Genomic DNA, 27798 nt, shown 5'->3' on the forward strand with positions numbered 1-27798 from the left:
GCATCAACCAAAAACCTGTTGGAAGTTGAAAGAGAAAAAGAGAAAGTGAGGAGGGCGGGAAAGCAAAAACATTTGAAAAACAAGTCAGTAGGATGTGCCGAAGACTTTATACCTTTCATGAATGGGGCTGAACAATAATATTATCCCGTTCGTTCGCCTTTTCGAAATATCGCCATAAAGGTGGACCAGGGGTGACTCTAGAATGCGTTTGTACAATATGGGCATCAAACGAAAGGTGTTAATGAGTATTAATTAAAAATAAACTGTACACATTTTCTTTTATTTTATTTTATTTTATTTTATGTTTGAGTCTCTATTGAGAACTATCTTCTTTCAGCTTAAGTAACATCATTTTTTGCTTTACAAAATTGTCTTTTTTGCTGACAACGCTATAATTTTCAAGTTGAGCCACTGTTGCTAAACAACTTTTGAGATCCTAGAAGTATGCTTGTTATCAACATGAGCTCTAATTATACTTAAGTCCAAATGCTATTTGGGTATATTCGACGCCATTGCGAACTAACGCAAAGAACTGATGGGTTAACTAGATTTTAACCCTATCAGATCGCCGCTTAAGCTCAGCTTAGACTTCAGTTAAAGTAGACTGGAAAACAGCAGAATAAGGTTTAGCGTAGTTTAACTGACAAACTGAGTTAAGCTTGTACTGAAAAATTCGGCCTAATATGTTCAAAATACCTTCTTTACCCTCCCAGGCATTTATATGGTGATGGAGGCAGCGCTCATTTGCGCGTCCCTTATCGGATTGCTCTTCTCCTCCCTCAGTTTATGAGGACAGATTGATGAAACTTCGCCTTTATACAGATAACGGAGAGGCAATAGTCCACATGCGCGTACGACAGTTCTGGGTGACGATGTCTTTCTTCCATAACAAGCCCTAGACCGAAATTACGCTTATTTGCATGGCAAGTTCAACTTTTAATTGTCCACCCATTAAGGGAACGGACGTTTCAGGTGCATGCCCTTAAATATCATTATCCGGTACTTTGTTGGAATAAACCTTAGAGTGAGATTTTACGTGATGTTTGATTCAAAGCAGACTTGCGCTGGAAGACGCACCTTAGCGTTATCAGATGCTACCGATAAAACCCAACCAGCTAGCCCTTAAACCGATTATGTCAGAAAGGTCTGGCCAGTATATCATTCCCAAACCACTGCTCAGATTGTACTACAGAGTTCTAGGCCGCAAGCGACCCTACGGCTTCCTCCTCTTACGTGCACTTTTACGTACGCGCCACACTCGGCTGTTGACATAAGTGCAGAAAAATCAGAAGTACTTTAAAAAATATCCAACAACAGTAAAAAGAACTTATAGTTATACGCAAATGTTTCGGAACATGTAGTGCAAAAACCGTTCGAAAACATTTAGTTTTTGTCAGGTAACCAATAAAATGTTTAATTAAGAGTGATTACATCCATACGCCAAATTTTTTAGAATATATATTTTTTGCAGATGTTTTATAAATTTTGTTACATACGTACTTTGGATGTAGTATGTTCTTTTGTATATACATATGTACATACTCGTTTGCACATAAAATAAGGTGGATGAAATTTTGAACAGGAAATTTTATAATATCAACTAGAACAAGAAGGGGATTCAGAGTCAAATGAGACTTCGACTGAAATCAACTACGATGTATAAAGGGGAGTCGAAAACGAAACTAGAACTGAACATATAATCTAAACAGAAACGAGACTAGATGCGAGACTAAGACCGAAATAGAGTGGGGAGCCGAAACAAAAATAGAAATCAATTTGTGTTTTCGCAGCTGAAACGTGATTGGAAAAATCAACACCATAACGAGGAACTAAAATTGAAACTGGCTACGATACTGAAAGCTAGCGCGGAACGTGTCTGAAACCCAAACTGAAACCAACTCTGAAATTTTAATTTGTAAACATCTCTGCTTATGGTAAAAGGGAGTCCTAGTATAAGTGTAAGCGCAGCCAAAGTGCTTGGAGGTGATAAGCTATATGGGGGAATACAGAATGTAAATGTAAGTGTAGTTAGAGTGGTAGAGTTTGTATGAGAGAAATCAGACAGCATATTAAAGCAAAGCACGTGAATGAAAGCAAAGCAAAAAGTAAAGGCAGGAGAAGAATAAGAAATAAAAAACTGAAGCTAAAATTGAGGCGAAACTCGAAACCGGACCGCGTGTTATTAATTTGTTAAGTTAGTGGTTTGATATCGACGAGTTATTAGTATATTAACCGTTTTTTATAAATGAGGTTTAGACGGGTTATCGCTTTCTTTTCGAATTTTTACAAATTTGCTATTGAAAACAAATGAGTAACAGAAAAGTTTTCGGTTGTTTGTTGAAAAGTTTTCGATTTTTTGCTTCAAATTTATCGCTTTGTCATCGAAAATTTGCCGATTTATTGTGGAAAAGTTATCGACATGTTTTTAAAAATGTGTCGCTTTGTTATTGAAAAATTGTACAAATGTTTAAAAAATTATCGATTTGTTATCGAGAAGATATTCATTTGTTTTTCAAAATATTTTGGATTTGTTATCAAAAAGTTGTCGATATGATATCGAAAAGTTATCCATTTACTATCGTCCATTTATCGAAAAAATATCGATTTGTCATCAAAAGCCATCGATTTCTAATTTGGTGTTTCCGTGTTATCTATTTGTTGCCGACAACTCATGGCTTTGTTATTGAACAGATATCGATAAAACTTCAATAAAACAAGCAAAGGTGTCTAAGTTCGGGTGTAACCGAACATTATATACTCAGCGTGAGTTTCAATTGTGCATTTCATTTCAGATAAATTACTTTTCTAATTAACACGTGGCACCACCCGTATAAAAAAAAATTTCTCCCCATTTCCTCTTACAATAAAACTTGATAAGTCAAATATCATTGATTCAAAATTATTTTTTATTAAGTTATAGCTTATTACTCTAGTCTACGACCCTTTTAAACTTGTTTTATATCTAAGTTGCCGTGGTCTTTAAGCGATCCCGTCAATTTTTACTAGAAATATTTTCTGCTATAAGGGAAATATATGTACACAGTTTCATTACTATATATTAATTTTTCTTCGAGTTATGGCTCCCGAAACATAGAAAATTGCTTAGTCATAAAAGGGGCGGTGCCACACCCATTTTCAAAAATTTTGGTGTTTTCCAATTTAGTGTCATTATTCAATTTAGAAAGTAAAATTCTATTGATACAAAGCTCTTTTTCGCTAAGATATAGCTTTTTATTTTCGTCTACGACCCTTTCAAAAATCTTTTATATAAAAGTGGGCGTGGTCTTTAACCGGTCTCGCCAATTTTTCCTAGAAATATTTTCTGCTATAAGGGAAATATATGTACACAATTTCATTACGATATATTAATTTTTCTTCGAGTTATGGCTCCCGAAACAGAAAATTGCTTAGTCATAAAAGGGGCGGTGCCATGCCCATTTTTTAAATTTGAAGTTTTTCCTTTTTACTGTGGTAAATCCACTTAGGAAATGAAATACCATTGATATAAAGCTTTTTTTTGCAAAGATATAGCTTATTTTATTGGTCCACGACCCTTTTTAAAATATTTTATATAAAAGTGAGCGTGGTCCGTAACCGATTTCGTTAATTTTTCTTAAAATCATTCCTTAAAGTAAAGGAAACCTCTCTGCTGAATTTTGTTACGATATGTTTAACGACTTTTGATTTATTATTAATAATATTTGTACAATTTATTTTATCAGAAGTGGGCGGTGCCACGTCCATTTTAAAAAAGTTTTTCAAATTTGTATCAAGAGTCACAATATCAGTCCACACGTCAAATTTCAACATTGTAGGTGTAATATTTACTAAATTATCAGGTTTTTTGTGTTTTCTAAAATTTTATATATATAGAAAGTGGGCGTGGTTATCATCCGATTTTGCTCATTTTCAATGCCAATCTATTCTGGGTCCAGATAAGCTGTACAAAATTTGGTGAAGATATCTCAATATTTACTTAAGTTATCGTGCTAACGGACGGACTGTCGAACGAATGGAATGAAAGACGGACATGGCTCAATCAAATTTTTCTTCGATACTGATGATTTTGATATATGGAAGTCTATATCTATCTCGATTCCTTTATACCTGTACAACCAACCGTTATCAAATCAAAGTTAATATACTCTGTGTGCAAAGCACGCTGTGTATAAAAATCGATAAAACATATGGAACACGTTGATAGCAAGTCGATAACAAACCGATATTTCGACCATAACACCTCGCTATCGATGCCAAGCCGATATAAGTAACAATAACTTGTCGGTATCGGATGTCTCCGCTACGAAGCCGACGAAGTACTTCTCAAAGAGGTAATATAAACATCAGCCTTTAAAGCTCCGAAATGTACTCTTGAATTAAATAAATCTGCTTTTCATGATAATTTATTTATTATACTTACTTAAATCGATCTATCTTAACATTCAGTGTTGGATGCAATAACGATTATATTTTAACAAATTTTCATAATTTAATAGGTGTACAATACATGTTTTAATTAATTACATAAACGATTTCGTTCCGGAAAATGGTTCACCTACTTCCAATTCTGGCAAGTAATTACCACAAACGGGAAATCGCTTTGGTGTTGGCACCATTTCGCTAGTGTTGCCCACTTGTAATATCAGCCCCATGCCAATGGCTAAGTGCCATTCATAGTGACAGTGCATCAACCAAAAACCTGTTGGAAGTTGAAAGAGAAAAAGGGATAGTGAGGAGGGCGGGAAAGCAAAAATATTACAAAACTAATACTATGCTGTTGTTAGTCAAACGAAATAATGAAATATTGATGGAACATAATTAGATTTAAATCATTAATTAAAGTCTGAAAATTTGGAATATATTATATTTTGAATTTGTAAAATGGTCATTATTGGTTTATGGCACTGTGGTTTTTATTAAAGTAGAAGTGATTGCCGGCTCGCATATGCAATGATAACGCAATAGGGCAGTAGCATTCGGACCTCTGATGTAGGCGCTTCGCTTACGCGTCATGAATCTGTTGCAGAATTTGAGCTAACAAATATTGCGGCCCAACAAATAATGCAAAAACCAGTTCATAAAGTACTCTGCCAAGAAAAATGCATAGCTTTCTTGCAGCAGATGGTAAATGGGGAAGAAGTTGTACAACAACAAGACCTGGCTTTGGTCGATTATGGTTGCCAACAGATCAGTTATCACAACAGAGCGAGTTTGAATAAAAGACTTTGAAAATATTCATAAGACAAAATAGAAACAGCTGGTGCCTTGTCTTTACATATTCAAGGGGGTTCATAGGGCGAGACCAAATACTTGCTGTCAAGTCAGAAGAAATCGGTGAACCTTGCCAGCCTCTTCATAGTGGAGGAACTCAAATTCGAAACTGTGAAGAACTTCTTTTGAAAGAAGACCAGCTTAAAACATCGAAAACAATGTCAGCTTAGATATCCGACGGACTATAACTATATATAAAAATTGCTATATTGGACTTAAGAGGCAATTGAAAAGTAAAGTTCCTTTTCCTACATAATGCTGTTACAGCACCCTGCTTGGCAAGGTAGTCTGCCTGTCCATTACCTTGTTGCTAAGTTGCTTAAGTTTCCCAAACACGTTAACGTCTTCCAAACGGAAGATAGTACGGAAAACCTTACGCGATTGTGATTGTATAGAACTATTCTAAGATGAAAATCGTCTGAGACAATGGCTAAATCAAGCGAGCTGAATATAGACGACTGTAGGGATTTTGCAGTTAAGCCGCCACTTGGCGGGAGTGGATAGCAGGTACTCCGCCGAGGTTATTCATTAAAGCTCGTATAAAAATGATAATTGGGGATAGTCTGGACACCTATCTCTCAAAAGCTGAAAGGAAATCAAGCATCTACTCATAATAAGGCCATGTACTTATATCTGCGCACTAGACGCCGCGGGGGGAATTCATCCAGATTTGAGATCGGTCTTCTTCGAAACTATGTTGCTGCACAACGATTTTCCAAACAGGTATAGTTTACGGCACTATTTCTTTATACGGGCCAAGTGAGCTTCTTCTCCCAAGCTAACTACCATTTAGCCGAAGCTTACCTACAGCAGCAAAATCATTCAACCAATTTCGTCGATTTAAATCATCTTTTTATCTTTTCGATGGTTTAAGAGAAAACCTCTATGAAATATATTACTGAAATCAGGAAAATCATTATCAAAATGTTTTCCAAAAATTCGAAATTTCGAGAAAATTTCACGGGAATTTCGAATTTATTATTTGAAGTTTTCTGAATTTATTTTTTGAGTATGCAGCTTTATAGCCCAAAAAAGTTAAAAAATGTCTGGAATTTAGTAACATAGACTAGGCAAGCCAATCCCAAAAACTTTTTCGAAAAAAATTCGAATATTCAAGAGAATTTCACGACAGGTACAGCTTACAGGGCTTACGATCAGTACAGCTTACAGGGCCCTAAAAATTTGATTTGAGTTTTGAGAATTCTTTTTTCGGAACATTTCTTTTGAATGAAGGAAAGTCTGGAACACTCTTCCGAAAAAAATCACCAAAAATCAAAGCGAACTCTGAGTGACTTAGTTGATTGTGCTACTAAGCTGCATACCCAAAATCCAGAGAATTCCGAATAAAAAGTAAGAAATTTTGGTAAAAATTTCGAAATTTTTCTGAAATTGGTTTGCATAGTTTCAGACTCAAAACCCGAAGAAGTTTTTTTAAATATTGAAAACAAAAAAAGAAGAATTTAATTGATGAAATTTGAAAAACAAATGTCACTGCTATTTTTGCGTTCGCTGCTATATGTAGTCCAATTACAGAATTCGTACAACATTGCAAATAATATTTACAACACTTGGTTAATTTGTTTTCTCATTAGAAATTTCTTCACACTTCACTTCCAACCATTTGCAACTCACCCGGATTCTCTGCTCTAAAACGTACAACAGCATAACCATGGCTCGGTATCGACACGGTGTCCTTGAATGGTGGACTGGTGTTGTTGCTGTTGTGTGGTAACAAATTATTGGCTTTCAATTGCTTGGCGGCAGTCAGCGCTGACACCGGTTTCCCAGGCGTCCTCGACATCGTCGCCAATATCGATGTATCACGTCCCAAGCCAGTTACGATAAAACGATGGCCATGCAAGTGAAATGGATGATGCAAACGTCCGGCTACTAGAAAGTGAGCACATAAAGAAAAACAGAAATATGCAAGTTAACAATAAAAACTTTTATGAATTCAATATTTAACAGAATACAGAAATAGCAAATGAAGATAAAAATATTTTTATAAAATTGAAGCACAACAACAAATATCAACTCGTTAAGTCTGAAGTGTGTTGTGCATAAGTTGAAATGGAAGTTAAAAGCTTTCACTTACATGCATTTACATAAGTGCTTGAATGTGCATAAACAAAAACAAACACACTTGTATACACATACACACACACACACACATACATACTTACATTCCGTTTGATCAACCAATATTAACTCCACAATGCTACCCAAACGAATGTGCAAGCGATGCACACATGGACAGAGACGATTACCCAAACACGCAGCTGGGTGTTGAAGTTCAGTGCAAAAGTGTGTTTCATGCATTGCTTCGGGTTGCGTTAAGGGTGGATAACTCGGAAAGATAAAACTTAAATTATTTATTGCACCAACGATGGTTATATTGTTTTGTAGATCTGTAAAGATTATTTGTTGAGATTAATTAAGAGCGTAGAATATTCTTAAGAGAATTAAACGAAAAGAACGAAACGCACTTGCGAAATGATAATAAGTGCCATTCTTGAAAATTTCACTATTCGGTACTTGGAAGTTATTGAAAGCTAAAAAAAATTGATGATCCGGTTTAGTAGTGCGTAAGTGCTCATCCTGTTCTAAAGCTTTAAGCTCGCTTATACAATGATTATCTGGAATGCCGCAGCTACCGTTGGGATGATTGAGGAACTGAAAAAGCAATACAAGAAGATGCGGTTATGAGATCCCTTATTGCGGTGACAGTAATGATGTAAAGGAAAAACTTCCCATTTAATCTGTTTCAAACAGACCTATTTAATTTGAATTAGCATTAATAATCAATTAATTACATGCCTATTTTAATGGCCAATGATTATTTCAAAACAAAATCATGATTTTTTCCGATTATTGAAAAAAAAAAACAAAGCTAATCAAAAGTAATCAATTATTAAACTTTTGCTTATTTTTGATTTTTTTTTTGATTTTTTTCGATTACACTGGATCACAAATTCCAATTTTTTTTCTGCAGCAGAGACGCCATTATGAAATTCCTTTGTAAATCACCCCCTGATTTCGAAAATCAAGGTTATTTTAAATTCTATGATAACGTTTTTGAGATATTTACGAATAACGTTTTTTTACAAAAAAAAAAAAAAAAAAAAAAAAAAACAAGTAAGGAAGGTTAAGTTCGGGTGTAACCGAACATTTCATACAGTTGAGAGCTATGGTGAAAACATAAGGGAAAATAACCATGTAGGAAAATGAACCGAGGGTAACCCTGGAATGTGTGTGTGTGACATGTGTATCAAATGAAAGGTATTAAAGAGTATTTTATGAGGGAGTGGGCCATAGTTATATAGGTGGACGCCATTTAGAGATACCGCCATAAAGGTGGATCAGGGTTGACTTTAGAATTTGTTTGTACGATATGGGTATCAAATGAAAGGTGTTAATGTGAGTTTTAAAAGGAAGTGGGCCTTAGTTCTATAGGTGGACGCCTTTTCGAGATATCGCCATAAAGGTGGACCAGGGGTGACTGTATAATGTGTTTGTACGATATGGGTATAAAATTAAAGGTATTAATGATGGTTTTAAAAGGGAGTGGTGGTAGTTGTATATGTGAAGGCGTTTTCGAGATATCGACCAAAATGTGGACCAGGGTGACCCAGACCATCATCTGTCGGGTACCGCTAATTTGTTTATATATGTAATACCACGAACAGTATTCCTGCCAAGATTCCAAGGGCTTTTGATCTCGCCCTGCAGAACTTTTTCATTTTGTTTTACTTAATATGAAAGGTGCCACACCCATTTTACGCAGTTTTTTTTCTAAAGTTATATTTTGCGTCAATAAACCAATCCAATTACCATGTTTCATCCATTTTTTCGTATTTGGTATAGAATTATGGCATTTTTTTCATTTTTCGTAGTTTTCGATATATAAAAAGTGGGCGTGGTCATAGGCGGATTTCAGTCATTTTTTACAGCAATACAAAGTGAGTTCAGATAATTCCGTGAACTGAGTTTAGTAAAGATATATCGATTTTTGCTCAAGTTATCGTGTTAACGGCGACAGACGGAAGGTTTTAAGACCGGGGCAAACTCCTGTAGGAATGAAAACGGCGACCTTGTAACTGATGTCCAGAGAGTGCTTAGATTATGGAGGGAACACTTCTCTGCTCTCCTAAATGGAGGCAGCAATTCACCGCGCAGAGATGAAGAACCCGATCCCGCAATCGATGATGATGGAATATATGTCCCCCCGCCCGATTATGACGAAGTTAGAATAGCAACAACCAGATTGAAAAACAACAAGGCCGTGGGCGCTGATGGATTGCCTGCGGAGCTATTCAAGTTCGGCGGCGAGGAGTTGGTAAGGCGCATGCAGCAGCTTCTTAGCAAAATATGGGCGGACGAAAGCATGCCCGACGGTTGGAATCTAAGTGTTCTTTGCCCAGTCCACAAGAAGGGGGATACTGCAAAATGCACCAACTATCGTGGAATCAGCCTTCTTAATATCGCATATAAGGTCCTTTCAAGTGTATTGTGCGAAAGATTGAAGCCCACCGTGAACCGGCTGATTGGACCTTATCAGTGCGGCTTCAGACCTGGTAAATCTACCATCGACCAGATTTTCACAATGCGCCAAATCTTGGAAAAAACCCGTGAAAAGAGAATCGACACACATCACCTCTTCGTCGACTTTAAAGCCGCCTTCGACAGCACGAAAAGGAGCTGCCTATATGCCGCTATGTCTGAATTTGGTTTCCCCGCAAAACTTATACGGCTGTGCAAAATGACGTTGAGCAACACCATCAGCTCAGTCAGAATTGGGAAGGACCTCTCCGAGCCGTTCGAAACTAAACGAGGTTTCAGACAGGGTGACCCCCTATCGTGCGATTTCTTTAATTTGATGCTGGAGAAAATTATACTAGCTGCAGAACTTAACCGCACTGGAACAATATACTATAAAAGCGTGCAATTACTGGCATATGCTGATGACATTGATATCATCGGCCTAAACACCCGCGCTGTTAGTTCTGCTTACTCCAAGCTGGAAAAAGAAGCGGTAAAGATGGGTTTGATGGTGAATGAGGACAAAACGAAGTACCTGCTGTCATCGAGCAAAGAGTCAGCGCATATACGCCTTGGCAACCACGCTACTGTTGGCAGCCATAATTTCGAAATAGTAAAAGACTTCGTTTATTTGGGAACCAGCATCAACACTAGCATCAACATCAGCACTGAAATCCAGCGAAGAATCAATCTTGCCAATAAATGCTACTTTGGACTAGGTAGGCAATTGAAAAGTAAAGTCCTCTCTCGGCGAACGAAAATCATACTCTACAAGTCACTTATCGTACCCGTCCTGCTATATGGGGCAGAAGCATGGACCATGACAACAGCAGGTGAAGCGGTTTTGGGAGTGTTCGAGAGAAAAGTTCTTCGAAAGATTTATGGACCTCTACGCGTTGGCGATGGCGAGTACCGAAGAAGATTTAATGATGAGCTGTACGAGCTATACGCAGACATCAACATAGTCCAGCGAATTAAAACGCAGCGGCTGCGCTGGCTAGGCCATGTTATGCGAATGAAAGATGATGCTCCGGCCAAGAAAGTGTTTCTATCGGAACCCGCCTATGGAAGCAGAGGTAGAGGGCGGCCCCCACTCCGTTGGAAGGACCAGGTGGAAAACGATTTAAACTCCCTTGGTGTGACCAATTGGCGCCGGTTGGCGGAGCGAAGGAGCGACTGGCGCGCCTTGTTGGACGGCCATAACCGTTTAGACGGTTAAGCGCCAATTAAGTAAGTAAGTATCGTGTTAACGGCCGATCGGAAGGACAGATGGTCGGCTGTGTATGAAAACTGGGCGTGGCTTCAACCGATTTCGCCATTTTTCACAGAAAACCGTTATCGTCCTGGAATCTAATCTCCTACCAAATTTCAAGAGGATTGGTAATTTTTTGTTCGACTTATGGCATTAAAAGTATCCTAGACAAATTAAATGAAAAAGGGCGGAGCCACGCCCATTTTGAAAATTTGTTTTATTTTTGTATTTGTTTGCACCATATCATTACTGGAGTTGAATGTTGACATAATTTACTTATATACAGTAAAGATATTAAATTTTTTGTTAAAATTTGACTTAAAAAAACTTTTTTTTAAAAGTGGGCGTGTTCTTCATCCAATTTTTCAAATTTTTATTTGGCACATATATAGTAATAGCAGTAACGTTTCTGCCAAATTTCATCATGATATCTTCAACGATTGCCAAATTACAGCTTGCAAAACTTCTAAATTATCTTCTTTTAAAAGTGGGCGGTGCCACGTCCATTATCCAAAATTTTACAAATTTTCTATTCTGCGTCATAAGTTCAACTCACCTACCAAGTCTTATCGTATTATCCGTCTTTGGTAATGAATTATCGCACTTTTTCAATTTTTCGAAATTTTCGATATCGAAAAAGTGGGCGTGGTTATAGTCCGATATCGTTCATTATAAATAGCGATCTGAGATGAGTGCCCAGGAACCTACATACCAAATTTCATCAAGATACCTCAAAATTTACTCAAGTTATCGTGTTAACGGACGGACGGACGGACGGACATGGCTCAATCAAATTTTTTTTCGTTACTGATGATTTTGATATATGGAAGTCTATATCTATCTCGATTCCTTTATACCTGTACAACCAACCGTTATCCAATCAAAGTTAATGTACTCTGTGAGCTCTGCTCAACTGGGTATAAAAATTGGGTCCACTTAAGCATATATATCTCAAGAACGAATTGAGCAATTCCAAAACAGTTTGAAGCTTTTAAAAGATAATACAATTTTCTATAAGCTGTGCAAGGAACATTTTTTGCTAGGCCCTGCAGATTCAAAGATAACGAACAATCATTACGGATTTCTTCCATTTGTACTTTGCGAGGAAGGATCTCGAAAACTTTTTATTTTTTTCAGATTTAATATTCGCTAAATAACTGATATACGAATACTAACACATATGTACCAGTAGGGTACTTAAGTATTAAATAGGAATATTTGCATGAATGCTTATATCTTTTGTACTAGTCCATCGATTTTGTTGAAGGAAAGCTTATTTTTTTGTAATAAAACAGAGCTTAGAGAGGAGAAAACAATTCTGCAAAAAACAAATGAAAAGTTTTCGAGATCCTTCCTCGCAAAGTACAATTTTTTTTATATTTTTACAAAAAAAAAGGAAAAAATCCGTAATGATTTTTCGTTATCTTTGAATCTGCAGGGCTTAGCAAAAAGTGTTGTATGCACTTCAAACCGTTTTGAAATTGCTCATTTCGTTCTTGAGATATATATGATTAAGTGGACCCAAGTTTTTTTTTTTTGGAAAAAAACGTAAAGTAAATGTCTCAAAAACGTTACCATAGAATTAAAAATAACCTTGATTTTCGAAATCAGGGGGTGAGTTTACATAGGAATTTCATAATGGCGTCTCTGGTGCATTTTGGCTGTAAACCAGTGTTATTTGTATGCCGACTCCGAACGGCATCTGCAAGGCAGATGAGTTTTCACTGAGAGATTTTCATGGCAGAAATACACCCGGAGCGCTTGCCAAACACTGCCGAGGGGCGACCCCGCTTAGAAAAATTTTCTTTTAATTTAAAAACCTTATTTCTAAAATTTTGATGTTGCTTTGCCCGGGGTGCGTACCCAGGGCATACGGTGTGGTAGGCGGAGCAAGCTACCATCACACCACGGTGGCGGATGAATGGTATATGAGCGTCATAATCTCAGATATGTATATACCCATGTGCATATTTTGCCATACCCATATATAAAAAAATAAAAAATAATGATAAAATAAAAAATAATAATAAAATAAAAAATAATACAAAAAAATAAAAAATTAAAAATAATCATAAAAATTCATAATTTTTTTTTTGATTATTTTTTTTATTAATTGGAAAATTATTATTAAAAAAGAAAATAATGGCGAGTAATCATTAAATGGCTTTTAAAGAAAATAATCAATTGAACGTGTAATCATTACCATTAGTAATCATTATATAAAAGGTCTGCTTTCAACTTACCACCCCATTCACATATGTCTCATTATATTGTGGCATTTCTGGCAAAGGTCGTTCGTCGTCCGGTTCTTCTGTAGCGTCATTGCTTACATAACGCAGTAGAGCAAAGGACTCTGTTGGTAAAATAGCGCAAACTCCCATACCGCGCACACGTATCCAGAAATCTCCAGCCGTATGATTGGCAAGCAAAACGAAGTCGTAGCGCTCGCCTGCATTTGTGATGAGTGTGTCGAAGTAGTGAGGTTCAAGGTCATAGGAATCAGATGCGATGATACTCATGTTATGCTGCTCTATCTGAAAAAAAAAAAATAAAAATAAATAAATAAAATAAAATTGTATGATCAGCTAAGTTATGTACACTATGCTCAAACTAAGTACGGATTTTGAAACTCTGAATAAAAATTATGATGAAATTAAAAACTTAGAGCGAAAAATGGCACTGAAGATGGCACGACGCAGAAATTGATCTGTCTTCATACGAAGTTTAACGGGAGGTGATGGTAACACATCCAAGCTAATTAGTTCCAGAAGCTTTCTTTCAATCGCCAATGAGTGATTGTTTCTTTCAAGAGTTTGAAGCAATAATTTCTACAACCTTTACTTAAGTGAATTCTCTTTACAATCACTGTCACCTCTCCAGTTTCTTATCGAGGGAAATTCATGTAAAATTTCAATGGCCATGCTGCGTCTCGGTCCTCATGAATGGTCTTGGTAGATCAAGCAAATACTCTCGCCAGACTCGGGGTCTTATTTGCAGCGAAAAAGCTTACTCGTGCCTATGCAGGTAGAGAGGGTAGCAGTAGTAGGGTGATTTTGCTACGGGTGGCATCTTTCAGGGATAAAAAAGATAACCCCGTTCTTGTTTCTGCATCAACTCAAATAAATGAAATGATTTACTTTATGATTGTTCCGGCCAATTTAGATTTTTTAGCTGTAGAAGAAAAAGAATTGGTGATATATAGAACTGTGCGGCCTTAAGTCTGAAAAGAAAAGCTGGAAAACCTTGAGGTGGGAATAATCTTTGAAAATCGGTTGTTGTTGTCGTTTTTGTTGTTTTATTAATAAGGACACTCCCCGAAAGTTTTGGGGAGTGTTATCTACAAGCACCTTTAAGGTATGAGCTTGACCATCTTGGAAACGACTTAATATGACCACTTGAACCTCCTAGGCAATCCCGCTCCGGCACCCCATACTTCGAAGGGGAACTTGGAGTCGCCATAGCCTCGCCTGCTAAATATATGTATATTGCATACATATTTCTAAGTCGGCGACTGATCTTAGCATCAATGCGTAGGTGAGGATCACAATTGGTTGTGGACGCTATGAATTACGCTTACAAACCCCTTCAATCGGCTGTCTTAACAGTTAACGATGAATCGTTACTGTTATTGTTAGAGCCACTCTAACTGACAGTTTCTCCATTGCTCAGCTCAGGAGACCAATCAATTTGCGAAGCATTGATTAACCAAAAGTTTCAGAAAAGTTTGAAGCTGTAAGCACCATGACCAAGTAGTAACCTTTTAAAATTCTACATGAGCTTTCATGAATAATTTCTAAACTAACAGCAGTTGAAAGTGGAAGCATTTACATTTGTTTTGAAAGCTTGAAATTAAAAAGGAAGAAGGCGTAAGTTCGTTAGGTGTCTTCAATAGTGGAACATACGCCATTGCAGATTCTAAGAAATATTTTTTCTCTGATTGACTTGGCGAATGGCTAAACTTGTCTTTACCCAAGATATAGTATGATCTGGGGGCGGTAACAACTTTTTTGTGCATGAACCTCATGGACCTGATCAAATTTATGAACTTCCTAGATAGTTTATGAACGGGACAATATCAGACTTGGGATAAGTTTTTCACTTACCTACTGCCACTACTACCCACTTCGCTAGTCTAGCTAGTTTCATTTTGCATGGTAAAGGCTTGATTCGTAGGCGCAATTATGGTGGCATTTTGTTATTGGGACCCGATGAAGGTGTCACAAAAATGTTCGATTTCTAGATTTTATCTTCCTACTAGCTACTAGGCAATTTGTAGACTTTCTTTCAAGCCTGTGATGAAATTACGCTTTAACCTTGCTTAGAAAACTGTGGCCTCCCTTTTGGCGAGTTCGAGGGCAACAAAGACTAAATTTCATCAGAGAGAACATTTGGGTTTTCATACTTTCAAAAAGCCGTCATTTTTTTAACTTTTGTCTATAATTAAAGTCATGCTTATGAATTTCATTTTATGAGTTTAATAAAATGACAAAGCTTCAGAACTGCGACACCTTTAGTAGTAATTCTCAAAGTTCCAAAGATTTCAAAATTTGGTGATATAGCACAAACAAGGACTTTAAAATTTGTCTTATAATTTACCATAATTACCTGCAATTGAAATGGACATGAATGACTAATCGAATTTATCAATCTAAAGCGATAACGCTTTCCAGGTGTTACATAATAGCGTGTGGGAGGCACAGTTATCGGTGCGCGTACACCATCTTTCGTATAGTAGATTCCACGTCCATTTATCAGCACTGAATCCGGAAATATTCCTGCTGAACTTGGCTCTCCTGGGAAATATTGTTCACCATATGTATGCATCCAATCGGAAATAAGTATATAATGCTCGGGTAAATCGAAATCGTACATTGGCGTGTTGGGCATACGAGCGGGATCATCGCGTACAATGAGGGCGCCATATTGGCCGTTTACTTTGTGGTGACCTAGATGGAAGTGAGTGAAGTTATTAATGTGAGGAATTTGAAGTTCAATGTGGTATTAGTTTATTTCTGTTTAATAAATACCGGGATCCTATTGAGAAACAATGAAAATGTATTAAAAAGGAAGAGCCAAATGAGCACAGGGTGTAGGGGAGTAGAGCTTGTGCTATCTGAACGGCATGAATTACTTTAGGATTATTCCTTGTAGCTATTAAACATGGCAGATTTATATGGATGGAAGTATTGGCTGCCTTGTACTGACGTCGAAAGGCGAGCCCTGCAGAGTTTTGCCGTGGATGGTACATTTACTGTATGATGTTGTGGTAAAGAAACTCTCCTCGGTAGAAAGCTTCAAAGCTTTGGTATTAGGGATGCTGGGACGATGATGGATTTTGACTGATTTCGACTTCTTTTTTTGCAGGATGCACGCACTAGACAAAAATTGGATGAGAACTCAGCCTAGGGAGCATAGTGACATTCAAAACAAAGATAGATTGAAGCTGGGGAGAGGAAAGGGGAAATTTAAGATGCCCCAAATGACCACGTGATCGCTGCAAATACTAAAATGAATCTAACCGTCATTATTCGTTGCAGACCCTTTTTTTTTACCTAGACAACGCCCATCTAGGTCACTAGTACTATGCCCGCTGACTATCATGTTTTTTGCTAGGAATGTAGCCAGCTTACTCGATATGTGATATTTTAATACCTGAGCCTAGTACCAGATAGGACCTTATTTCAAGCCACAACGAAGGAGATCAGCCTCAAGCCATTGGTAGATGTTAAATTGTGAATTGTCCGACTGAGGAACTAAATGAATTTTACTTTCTCTGGCCTGCCAGTACCTGGCAGTGAAATATCTGTCCCACCATGAAATCAATACCGTAGCTGCCTCTTGCGTTACTCTTCTTTCCACCACTATGTGGATGTGTCATCCTAGTTTGCCTTGTAAAACCACTCTCCTCTATGGTGGTTATAGCATCACGAGGACGTCCACTATGTAGCTGGACAACGTTGCTTGCCACTGAATGGATGGAAACATTCTGGGTAATTGCCTTCCCATTATGGTTGCTTGTCAAGTTTCTATTGACTCCAACTGATACCTCAGCTCAAGAATTAAATAACTGAAAATATTATAAGAAAACTAGCTTGAGTCCAAAAAGCCGAATTGGAGTTATGCGGCTGTATCCATCTCGATCAGTTCATTCAGTTGAAAGAAGCTCTCCAAAAATGTTCCAAGAAACTTGATGTTGCTTAGACAGTACCCTGGAGACTCGCACTAGTAAGTATGCGGTGAAATGCTACTAGAAATTATATGGGACTGGGAACGCTTCCATCCATATGCTAGCCTCACCGAGCTAGTGCAGGGATGAACTCCAGTGGCTAAATGCCCTGCTTGACTCCTGCGAACATCAAGAACCGATTCACGCCATGTTACGTCGTCGAACATCTCTGTATGTTACGATGTCCCAGCACCCAACTCAGGAAACGATATGTTGAATTGCCAGATCTATGACCCACTTCTATTAGTTGAACTAGACTTGATGTTCTCGTTGCTCACACGAGAGCCGTCTGACTAACGGAAAAGGTTGCTATCATCTTATCGATACTTCTTGTTATTCATCTTTTTGTGTCACTCCACAAATGTTTTGGGGGAATGGTATCGCTGTTTATGGCCGTTGCCGGATACTCATTCGATAGATTCGAAAATTATTACCATTACGTTGCTAGCCCAATAATTCTGGAAACGATTGGATTTGACCAGGTCGACTTGTCCTGGATAGAAAAGCTTCGAACACACTTGTTGCGTTCGAAAGACGCATGGATATGGACGTGGCTAGTGTGTGTCAATGACTCAGCTTCAAAAGCCATTTTGGATCCGTTTCTCAAATGGCCTATTAGTAGTTAGTTCAATTATTTGGCTTAGTTTTATTGTTTCCACCAAAACAGTGCCACTAGTTCAGGCTGCACACTGTACATTTTGTCTAGCAATCTCAACAATTGGCAGACCAGAAGGTTTCACTGGAGAATGAAATGAGAATACAGCAACTGGAGCGTGCCAGTCTCAGTAGGAGATTTCATAACAATAGCCGTGTTTTTTAACACGCGTATATCCGTTTACGCTTAAACTTTATATTGACTGCTAAGAGACAAACTATAAATACACCTCTGAAATTGCTGCGCATAAATTTTGTCCTACTAAATTTCAATACGCATTATACTCAGATGTAACTGAAATATGTGTCTTTGTTTCACCCTGTACACTAATTCTATATATTATATGTGTGTCCACAATTCATCGCAACTGATTCAGCTATATGTTATACCCTATGGCCATCAGAGCGTTGCGTCTCCGCTTTTCGCTACACCCTGTTGCTGTAGCTAGTTGTTTTACCACAGCCGCTAGATGGGTCTCCTAAGCATTATCTAAGCGAAGATAGGCGTTTTTTAACACGCGCAAACGAAACGTATACGCGCGTGTTAAAAAACACGGCTAATGAAAGTTGTAGCTTTAGTGAATAATAAATCGTAGAACGAATATAAATATCTTTATATTTATGTATGTATATGTATTTATGAATGGATATCCACAAGTGCATAAAATTATATTAATTAGTAATTTAAATTGATTCTTTCTTTTATGCTATAAATAAATAAAACTCACCCGAATGTGAATGGTAGAAATGTGTACCCACTTCAGTGGCCCAAAAATAATAACGAAACGAGTTGGCAAAATGTATGGGACATTGTGTGACGAAAGGAACACCATCTGACCATGGAGTTGATACCATATGCTGACCATGCCAATGAATAGCAGCAGCGGTTCCGTGCGCTTGGTTAGCCACATCGACTACAATCAAATCGTTACGACACACTTGAATTGGAGGTCCAGGTAGTTGACGATTAATACTCATAACACCCTTTTCATAGCCATCCGCTAAGATGCATTGAGGTGCAAAACAGTCGGCGGTAACACCAAGGGAACAACGACCACAAGCACTGTGAGTGGTGGAGAATATGAAATTAGTGGAAGTTTGTGTAGAAAAGCGAAGATGAATGAGATGAAAGTGGAGTGCGAAACACGTAGAGATGGCGATAGTTACGAAATGAGTGTTAGTGTGAAAAAAAAATATATGTAAGGGAGTCTAAGTTCGGGTTGAAGGAGATCAATGCTAATCAAATTTTACTTTTCGACAAAAAAATATTCTATACAAACATTTTAGATTTTTTTCCGGTTTTTCTAATATCCACTTCCAAAGAAATTTTCGCAAAAATACTCGTTGCTTTGGCAATATAGATTTAACGTTTCTTCTCGAAAATAGGCGAGCGTTTCGAGACTCGAAAACAAGCCGATCTCTCGATTTTACGAGTCTCGAAATTCTCGCTTGTTGTCGGAAATAAATTGTTAGCCCTATCGATAATACTGATAATAAAGCGACTTAATTGAATGTCGAGAAGCTCGCGAGCATAACGAGTATTTTTGTAAACCGAGAATCTTGCGATAAGTGTAAAAAATATTTTTAATTTGGGATTCGTGCTTGTAGTTTTTATTTTGTTATTTGTATTTTGTAGTTTGCAACTTGTAATTTGTAGTTGTTAATTTGTTGTTGGCTTTGGGAGTGTTCGAGAGAAAAGTTCTTCGAAAGATTTATGGACCTCTACGCGTTGGCGATTGCGAATACCGAAGAAGATTTAATGATGAGCTGTACGATCTATACGCAGACATCAACATAATCCAGCGAATTAAAACGCAGCGGCTGCGCTGACTAGGCCATGTTATGCGAATGAAAGATGATGCTCCGGCCAAGAAAGTGTTTCTATCGGAACCCGCCTATGGAAGCAGAGGTAGAGGGCGGCCCCCACTCCGTTGGAAGGACCAGGTGGAAAACGATTTAAACTCCCTTGGTGTGACCAACTGGCGCCGGTTGGCTGAGGGAAGGAGCGACTGGCGCTCTTTGTTGGACAGCCATAACCGTTTAGACGGCTAAGCGCCAATTAAGTAAGTAAGTAAGTAATTTGCTGTTTGTAATTTATAATTTGTAATTTTTTCAATTTCTAAGTTGTAAAATGTAATTTGCAATCGGCAACTTGCAATTTTTTCAAGTTGTGATTTAGGGTTTGTAATTGATAATTTGTAATTTGGTATTTTTAATTTAAAATCTGTAATTTGTTTTTTGTTATTTCTTATTTGTTTTTTGCTATTTCTTATTTGCAATATGTGATTTGAACTTTTTTTGCAATTTGTTATTTTTTGTTGTAAATTAGTAGCTTTTAGTTGTAATTTGTAGTTTGTTATCTGTATTTGTAATTTGAAATTTGGAATTTGAAGTTTGTTATTTATAATTTATACTTTTTTCAATTTGTTAATTGTAAGTTGTAATGTGTAATTTTATCAATTTGTAATTGGTAAGTTGTAACTTGTAATTTGCGATTTGCACCTTGTCATATTTTCAATTTGTAATTTGTTATTTGTAGTATGTAACTTGAAATTTGTAAACTGTAATTTTTACATTGTTATTTGTAATTTGTAGTTTGGAATTTGGGAATTCAAAATTTTACTTCTAATTGGCATTTCCTCATTACAACAACTGTGAAAAAAGTAAAGATGTCAATATTTTTCCGGCTAATATTCTAGTTCATAGCGCTGGCCTGGTAGCGTGCTCCGCCTACCACACCGTATGCCCTGGGTCCACACCCCGGGCAAAGTAACATCAAAATTTTAGAAATAAGGTTTTTAAATTAGAAGAAAATTTTTCTAAGCGGGGTCGCCACTCGGCTGTGTTTGGCAAGCGCTCCGGTTGTATTTTTGCCATGAAAAGCTCTCAGTGAAAAATCATCTGACTTGCAGATGCCGTTCGGAGTCGGCATAAAACATGTAGGTCCCGTCCGGCCGATTTGTAGGGAAAATAAATAGGAGCACGACGCAAATTGGAAGAGAAGCTCGGCCTTAGATCTCTTCGGAGGTTATCGCGCCTTACATTATTTATGTGAGAGTGTAGATTAACAGGTTGACTGCCAGTGTATCACCGGTGATCACAACAAAAAACTACTCCCCGTTGCCAAGCACAAATATATATGTTTCCCTTTGAATGAGAGCGGGATTTTTTTACCACGTATAAAAGTCATGCTCCCGACGCGTATCAGCGGTGAACACTTGCTGTTTATTTTAAACTATTAATTTTTTTTTTGTAATGTGTATCACCGGTGATCACATTGCGAAAATTTAAATCAGTGTAAGGCTAGAGTTTATAGCGAGCAGTTACAAGTATTCAGTGAAAAATCAAAGTGAAATTGTGCGGTTATGAATTCCGAGGAAATACGCGAGGTGTTGGATTGAGAAAATCCCAGTGACGGTGGGGAAATTTTAGTCCAGATGAGGAATCGTACATCCCAGATACCAGCAGTGATACATCGAGAGATGACAATATCCAACAAGACAATCATGCTACTAATTTTAATAATATCGCTGATAAACGTCAGACTGGAGCTACGACAGAATGGAATTCGCCTGCCACCGGAGAGACTTTGATAAATTTTGAGAAATTTTCAATCTACCCCATACCTCGCAACGTGATGCTTGTCGCCATTTCAATATTATAGAAAGTTTTCAACGGATGAAATCTTGGAATTGTTGTTGAAGAAGTAAATAAAAATGCTAACAATCATATACGTGGGATCAGTACTCGCAGCAACAGTAGGATGAATCAGTGGACGGACACTGATCGCAAGGAGGTCATGGAGTTTCTTGCAATAGTCATGTATATGGGTATGGTGCAATATCCTTCAATGGAGGACTAATGGAAAGCAACTACCTTATTCAAAAATCAATTCGTCCCAGACATTATGACTCGCAACCGGTTCCAGATCTTGCTAAAATTAATTCACTTCGCAGATAACGCTCAGTCGTCAGAAATAGCTATTTTATCAGAAAAAGCTATTTTTTCTTTTAAAATAAATTTGCTTCTTTCTTAAAAATCCTTCGGTTAAGGCCTTAACACCTAAATTATACAGGCCTAGGCGTGTATCACCAGTGATACATTGGCAACTGGGGGTATTTTTTTGTTGTGATCACCGGTGATACACTGGCAGTCAACGTGTTAACAACGTTTTTTATAAATTAGTGCATATGAAATCGTCTTAGATTATATCAAAAATTTTAAGTTCTGACGTATATAACGCAAAATCTAATCAAACTAGCTACTAGTGCAACTGGGTATAAACTCTTGCGACCATCAAATATGGAAAAAGAAGAATCGACATACGACAAGAAGAAAATTACAAAGTCAATTCAATGGCGAAGGTTGCAAATGGCTTTGCAATGGCGATCAGAAAACTAGAAGTAAAATGACAGAACAGGAAATTCAGTGCAGAAACCAAGTAGCACAAAAGCTGAACGAGTGACCAAATATGCCGCAGCGCATTATTGAGTTAACAAAACACCTCTCATCGATGCCAACATTACAAATGTTGATTGGTTGGCTGGGCGGTGTGAATGATGAGGCGCAAATTAAGGGTTGGGCAAATAGCAGTTGGTCAACATTGGCGGTTCTTAATTCACATTGCTGGCCAATGCAAAGAGGAGAAGGGATAGAGAAAACAAAAAGACAATTTAATATGCTTATGCGAAAATGCCAAAGTGCTTTGATAGTTGACGGCTAGTCACAGGATGCAGGTTGTTGGTGGCATGAAGGAAGTTGTTGCTGGCAAAGTCGCAGGTTGTCAGGAAGCTAGCTATACATACGTATTAGTATATACATACATATTTGTATACCTAACTATACCGTCAGGATATTTTTGCGACAATCAATATTTTATTGTGCTCTCGCCGCATGGCTGAGCTTTGTTGTTGAATATTTGTGGCATTACAAAAGAGGGATTTTGAACTTTGCCCTTTTTTTTTGCAATAAATAGGTTTCTTATTTGTTTGTTTGTATTGCGCTTATATTATGCAGCAAGTGGATAGCTTATTTTACTGTTTTATAAGCTTCAATATGCATGTATTGTAGGTTCCATCTCAAATTGTTCAATGCGTTTTGGTATAGCAGATATTTGTTTCGCATAAATTCGAAACTTGCGCTTTAATTTATTAAAACTAACCATAAAATTTAATAAATACGAGGCTGTAAATGCAGCTTGTATTAGTGCTGGTAAAATAAGTTAGGTCATAAGTAGTTATAAAGTAAAGAAAATTTGCTGCCTCATCTATTTTATGATAGATCATAAAATATATTTATAATGTGTGTTAAAGCGTAATCACGCTAAAGCGTAGTAGCGGACAAGAGTAGTAGCATAAACGCGTTTATGCGTAGTAGCTTATTAGTGCATAAAGCGGGAGTCATTGGTGCCGTATGTCGTATCGCTGTAGTCGTATCCCTAACGTAATCAGCTGTTTATCGTTACGATGTTAAACCAAAAACCAATTGGTTGGCTACGATACGGTTACGACCTTAGCGGCACCAATAATCGCTTGCACTGATTCTCATAAGGTTGGTCGAATCAGCTGTTAAAAGGTTACCGATACGGTTACTGATAAAGCACAATTGTCTCCAGCTTAAGTGTATTATATTACAGCTCCGACACATACGCAGTTTTTCATATAGATGAGTTTAACACATGCTTATGCATTATGAGTAGATTGCATGTATTTTTATGGAGAATGGTAGAATGAGTGACACTAGCGCCATCTGATATTGAAAAGTAGCCAACTCTCCAATTATGTTCGAAGCAAATCATAAAGAGAAGAATTTGACATTTGCTTGGGCTAAGGGTGTTGGCATACTTTGCAAGTGAAATTATTTTTCCCATTGGTTGGTAAATTTTCTAACATTTTTCACAATTAAAAACTGCAATATAACAATCGAATACGACACAACATATTTTAGCAAGTATTTTTGTTGTATAGGGAGAATGTTTACAACAGTGCTACGCGAAATTGAATGGACAAGGCGTAATAAACTTCAATTGCCAAGTCTGAAGCTCCTTCATATTTACAAACGCAACATCTTGGTTGATTGTGGCGATGTTATTGGAATGCATAAGTTTGTGTTAAATGCATCTATATGAAAAATGTCATTGTGACACCGGCTGTAGCATGTTAGCGTATATGGCTAGTAGAGTAGAAGCATAGTTGCGTATTAACGTAACGACGTTGTCGCGTTATGGCATATTTGCGTAGTAGATTATAAGCGTAGTCACGTTGTCGTGTTTTTTTGTGAAAAGTGGTCTAGGAATCTGGCGTAATCGTAAGTAGCGTATTACCGTATAATATCATAGATACATACGTTCTATAAGTCTTAATCGAAGTCATCAGGCACACAATAGGAAAAAATTTTATCATGAACCCCTTTTAATGTTGAAGCTTTTACGCTAACGTAAAAGCGTAGTAGCGTAACAGAATAGTATCGTATACGTGTAGTAAGGTAGTAGCGTATAATTGTAGTGGCGTAATAGCATCTGAAGTTCAATTTGTGTTAGCGTTTTTACGTAATTTGAACAGCGTATTAGCCTAAAATATCATAGATGTACTCACAGTATAGTCGCAGTCACGTCTATTTGGTTGCACATGGTAAGAACAGAATACAAATTTTTGAAATATGTAGATGAAGAAAGAAAGTACAATGTCACCGATAGCGTCCTTAAGCTGACATCCTTTGAAGCTGTAGCAGTGTCAAGAAAATGAATCTGCTTCAACTTATATGAATATAATGAAGTCGTAGAAGAAATTATATGGAGATGGCTAAAAAAAGGCAGAAGTGACGTTGCAGCGCTTTAAGCGGGATGTGAATGATAAAGACCTAGCTTAAGCGAATTATCAAAATACCTCAAAGGCCTGCCTGAAAAAAATTAAAATTAATGACAGATAAAAATTGAATTGCAGGATCACTATCACGGTATAGCTAAGTGGCAAAAATGAAGGGAGGGATAGAGGAAAGGGGTCTGAACCTTCACGTTACTTCGGTATATGACCATCTCATTAAGATATTGAGTAGGCATGGTGATTTAAAGGAGTATTCATAAAATCGTCCATACTTCCCCGCCGAACAGGAAAACTTAGAACATGTCATGTTTTCACACTCGTTTCCACGACTAAAGGCTTACTATGCACAGAGTTTTTGGTGAGTAACCTTTCACGAGAAACTCATTTGTAAACATATGAAACGTTGGACGGCTGTAAAAAAATGGTGTTTGTAGTTATATCGGGATCAATCCTTGCGAACAAGGGTGCAAGGATATGCGCAAGTGAAGCAATGGCGATTGAATATAAACTCCGCCCGATAATATAATGCCTAGCGGATCACAATTTCGCAGTTATAGAAAAATTTTTAAATTTAGAAGAGAGCTGTGCAGCCCAATTTAAGTTTTTGTTTTGTATTTATACAGTTTTTGTGTGCAAAATGCAGATGATGTGAACATTTTTGGAAAATCGACTCTCCCGCTCCTGTTAATAAATATTTCATAACGAAAACCAGTGAGGATATGCCATAACTAAAATGTTGATAAAAAATTTAACATTGCAAAAAAATATAAAAAAAAGTTTTTATAAAAATAAAATTTTTATAAAAATAAATTTTTATAAAAATAATTTTTTTTTCGTTATAAATTAAGAAAAATTGTATGTATCTTGTTTTAAAGCAATTGTTTACAGTGCAATAAAGTGCGTGTTACCTGTGGCTAAGAACACTTGTAAATGTTTAATATTTTTTCTCTGCAGTTATGGCTATGCGCCATTGCTATGGACAAATTACAGAAAAAAATTTATTAAAAACGGAAAGACCTTGAACACTTGAAACTTGCATTTTAATACACAACATTTTTTTTTAATTGTTTTAAAATTTAAGCAAACAAATTTTATTTTACTTTGAGGGCGTTAAAATTTTTTATCCTTTCTTTATTTTGGCATATTTCAAAAATTATTTTGATTTGCTTTTCGCTATGAAATATTTATTAACAGGAGTACGAGAGTCGATTTTCCTGAAATTTACGTATTTATTTGAACTTTGCACACAAATATCCGAGTCGGCGTAAACCATGTGGGGTCCCTCAATTTATAGGAAAAATATTTAGAAAAAAAATATAAGAAAAGCTAGGCGCTAAGCTTTTCGGAGGTATCGCGTCAAGTTATTATTATTAGACGTGTTTTTTACATGTATATACATCTACATTTGCGGGTAAAAAAAAAACGCTTTTCATCACTTAGATTATGTTTAGGAAACCCCTCTAGCGGCAGTGGTTAAATAACTAGCTACAAAACGGGTTGTACCGAATAGCGGAGACACGCACCTCTGTTGGCCATAGTGTATAACCTATAACTGAATCTCTTGCGGTGAAGAGAGGACGCACACCATTTGTAGAGGTAAAACAAAGAGACATATTTCAGTTGCATCTAAGTATGATGCGTATTGAAATTTAGGAGTACTAATTTTCTGCGTACCAATTTCAGAAGTGTAGATAAATTAATGCACGAAACACTTCTTTTCAGTTTTAAATGGAATGCCCCATGTACATATGCATTTATTTAAGCAGCAAATAGTATACATACGTACACTCCCATGACCTGGTAATGTTCGAGCGCAAATTTGAAATAGCAAATGCGAGCGTCGCCAGCCGTGCACTGACGATTGCATAGCTCACCGGCATGTTGACTAACATTTAACGGTGTGGTAAAAGTACGGTTATTATATTTTTTATATTTCCTCATTCTTCTTGCCTTCCTGTTTTTATTTTTGCCGCTGTTGTTTTTGTTGCTATTAGGATTATTGTCAAGCATTGTGGCAGCAACAGCTGCATTTACAGCTGGCGCTGGTGCTTCTGGTATTGCCGCAGAACGCCAACTACCAACAGGATTAAATTTACCAGCTAAAGCGAAGTAATTTGCAATGCTCGTGGTTGGATTCGTTGATATTAATACATTTGAAAGTGTAACGGGAGCTAAATCTGTTGGCGGTGTTGATGTTTGCTCAAATGCAGACGTGGACGTGAGCATGGACATTGGCATTGCAACTTGTGGTGTTGTTAGCCATTGCTGGATATTTCGATTTATTTTCCGATTTGCTATATACGGGATTTTAGGATTTAAAAGTGTTGTTGTTTTTGTTGTTGCTGCATTTATGGTTTTGCTTGTATTTGATGCTATTGCTGGAACGTTAAGTACATTGAGCCATAACAATGCTATAGCAAATGCACCAATCCCTCTCGCTCGTCCATTGTTACTATGGTGCAAGCTTTGTTGATACATTGTTTCAGGCAAACGGCAACTATTTATTTTTCTTAAATGAAACGAGTCATGAAATCCGAGATCTTACTTTTTCACTTTACGCTGTGCACAATGCAGTATTAGCACTAAAAGTTAAAGGGTAGAAATTGTATTAGAAAACTGATGCTGCTGCTTTGTTGCATGCCACAGTTGATTTGTTTGTTATAAAGCATTTTTATTTTATTTCTATATAGGCATGCGTATTAACTATATAGGCGTAGGCATAGTGGTGGATGAGTGGGGTCACTGACCCCATCTATAATCAAAAACACAAACTCATTTTCTTTGAAATGTAATCAAAAATGCAGGACATACACTGGGTATATTCTAAGTACGATCTTTAAATTAAGGACGCATATGCTATACGTAATTACGGATAGGATAAGGAAGAACTGCTTAAAAAGTTAATCCTGAACAAACTTAACTCGCACTAGTGGGTTCATACTACTTTGTAATGCATAAAGTTCAATTGTGCTGAGATAATTTTTATACTCAGCGTGTACTTGTAACGGAATATAGGAGTCGAGGTAGATGTAATC

General features: G+C 37.1%; 1 protein-coding gene across 1 annotated transcript; it reads right to left on the reverse strand.

Moving 5' to 3' along the window:
* Window positions 1-4456: 4456 nt before the first annotated feature.
* Window positions 4457-27316, reverse strand: LOC137238893 (uncharacterized). Its single transcript, XM_067763919.1, has 8 exons — window positions 26550-27316; window positions 18671-19005; window positions 15668-16008; window positions 13306-13596; window positions 7758-7944; window positions 7455-7679; window positions 6904-7161; window positions 4457-4699 (listed from the first exon to the last, which is right to left on the reverse strand). Exons 1-8 carry the CDS (start codon window positions 27239-27241, stop codon window positions 4521-4523), a joined length of 2508 nt encoding a protein of 835 aa, XP_067620020.1. The 5' UTR covers window positions 27242-27316; the 3' UTR covers window positions 4457-4520.
* Window positions 27317-27798: the final 482 nt, after the last annotated feature.

This window comes from Eurosta solidaginis, chromosome 1 (assembly GCF_040869045.1).
Source record: "Eurosta solidaginis isolate ZX-2024a chromosome 1, ASM4086904v1, whole genome shotgun sequence".
Taxonomy (NCBI): domain Eukaryota; kingdom Metazoa; phylum Arthropoda; class Insecta; order Diptera; family Tephritidae; genus Eurosta; species Eurosta solidaginis.

Bases quoted from the DNA above. Each gene is read 5' to 3' on its own strand.
- LOC137238893 (XM_067763919.1), bottom strand. From the start codon at position 27,241: ATGTATCAACAAAGCTTGCACCATAGTAACAATGGACGAGCGAGAGGG. The intron at 16,009-18,670 runs GTGAGTTTTATT...ACTTCCATCTAG, and splicing joins TTTCTACCATTCACATTCGG to GTCACCACAAAGTAAACGGC. The intron at 7,945-13,305 runs GTAAGTTGAAAG...TTGCTTTTTCAG, and splicing joins AGACATATGTGAATGGGGTG to TTCCTCAATCATCCCAACGG.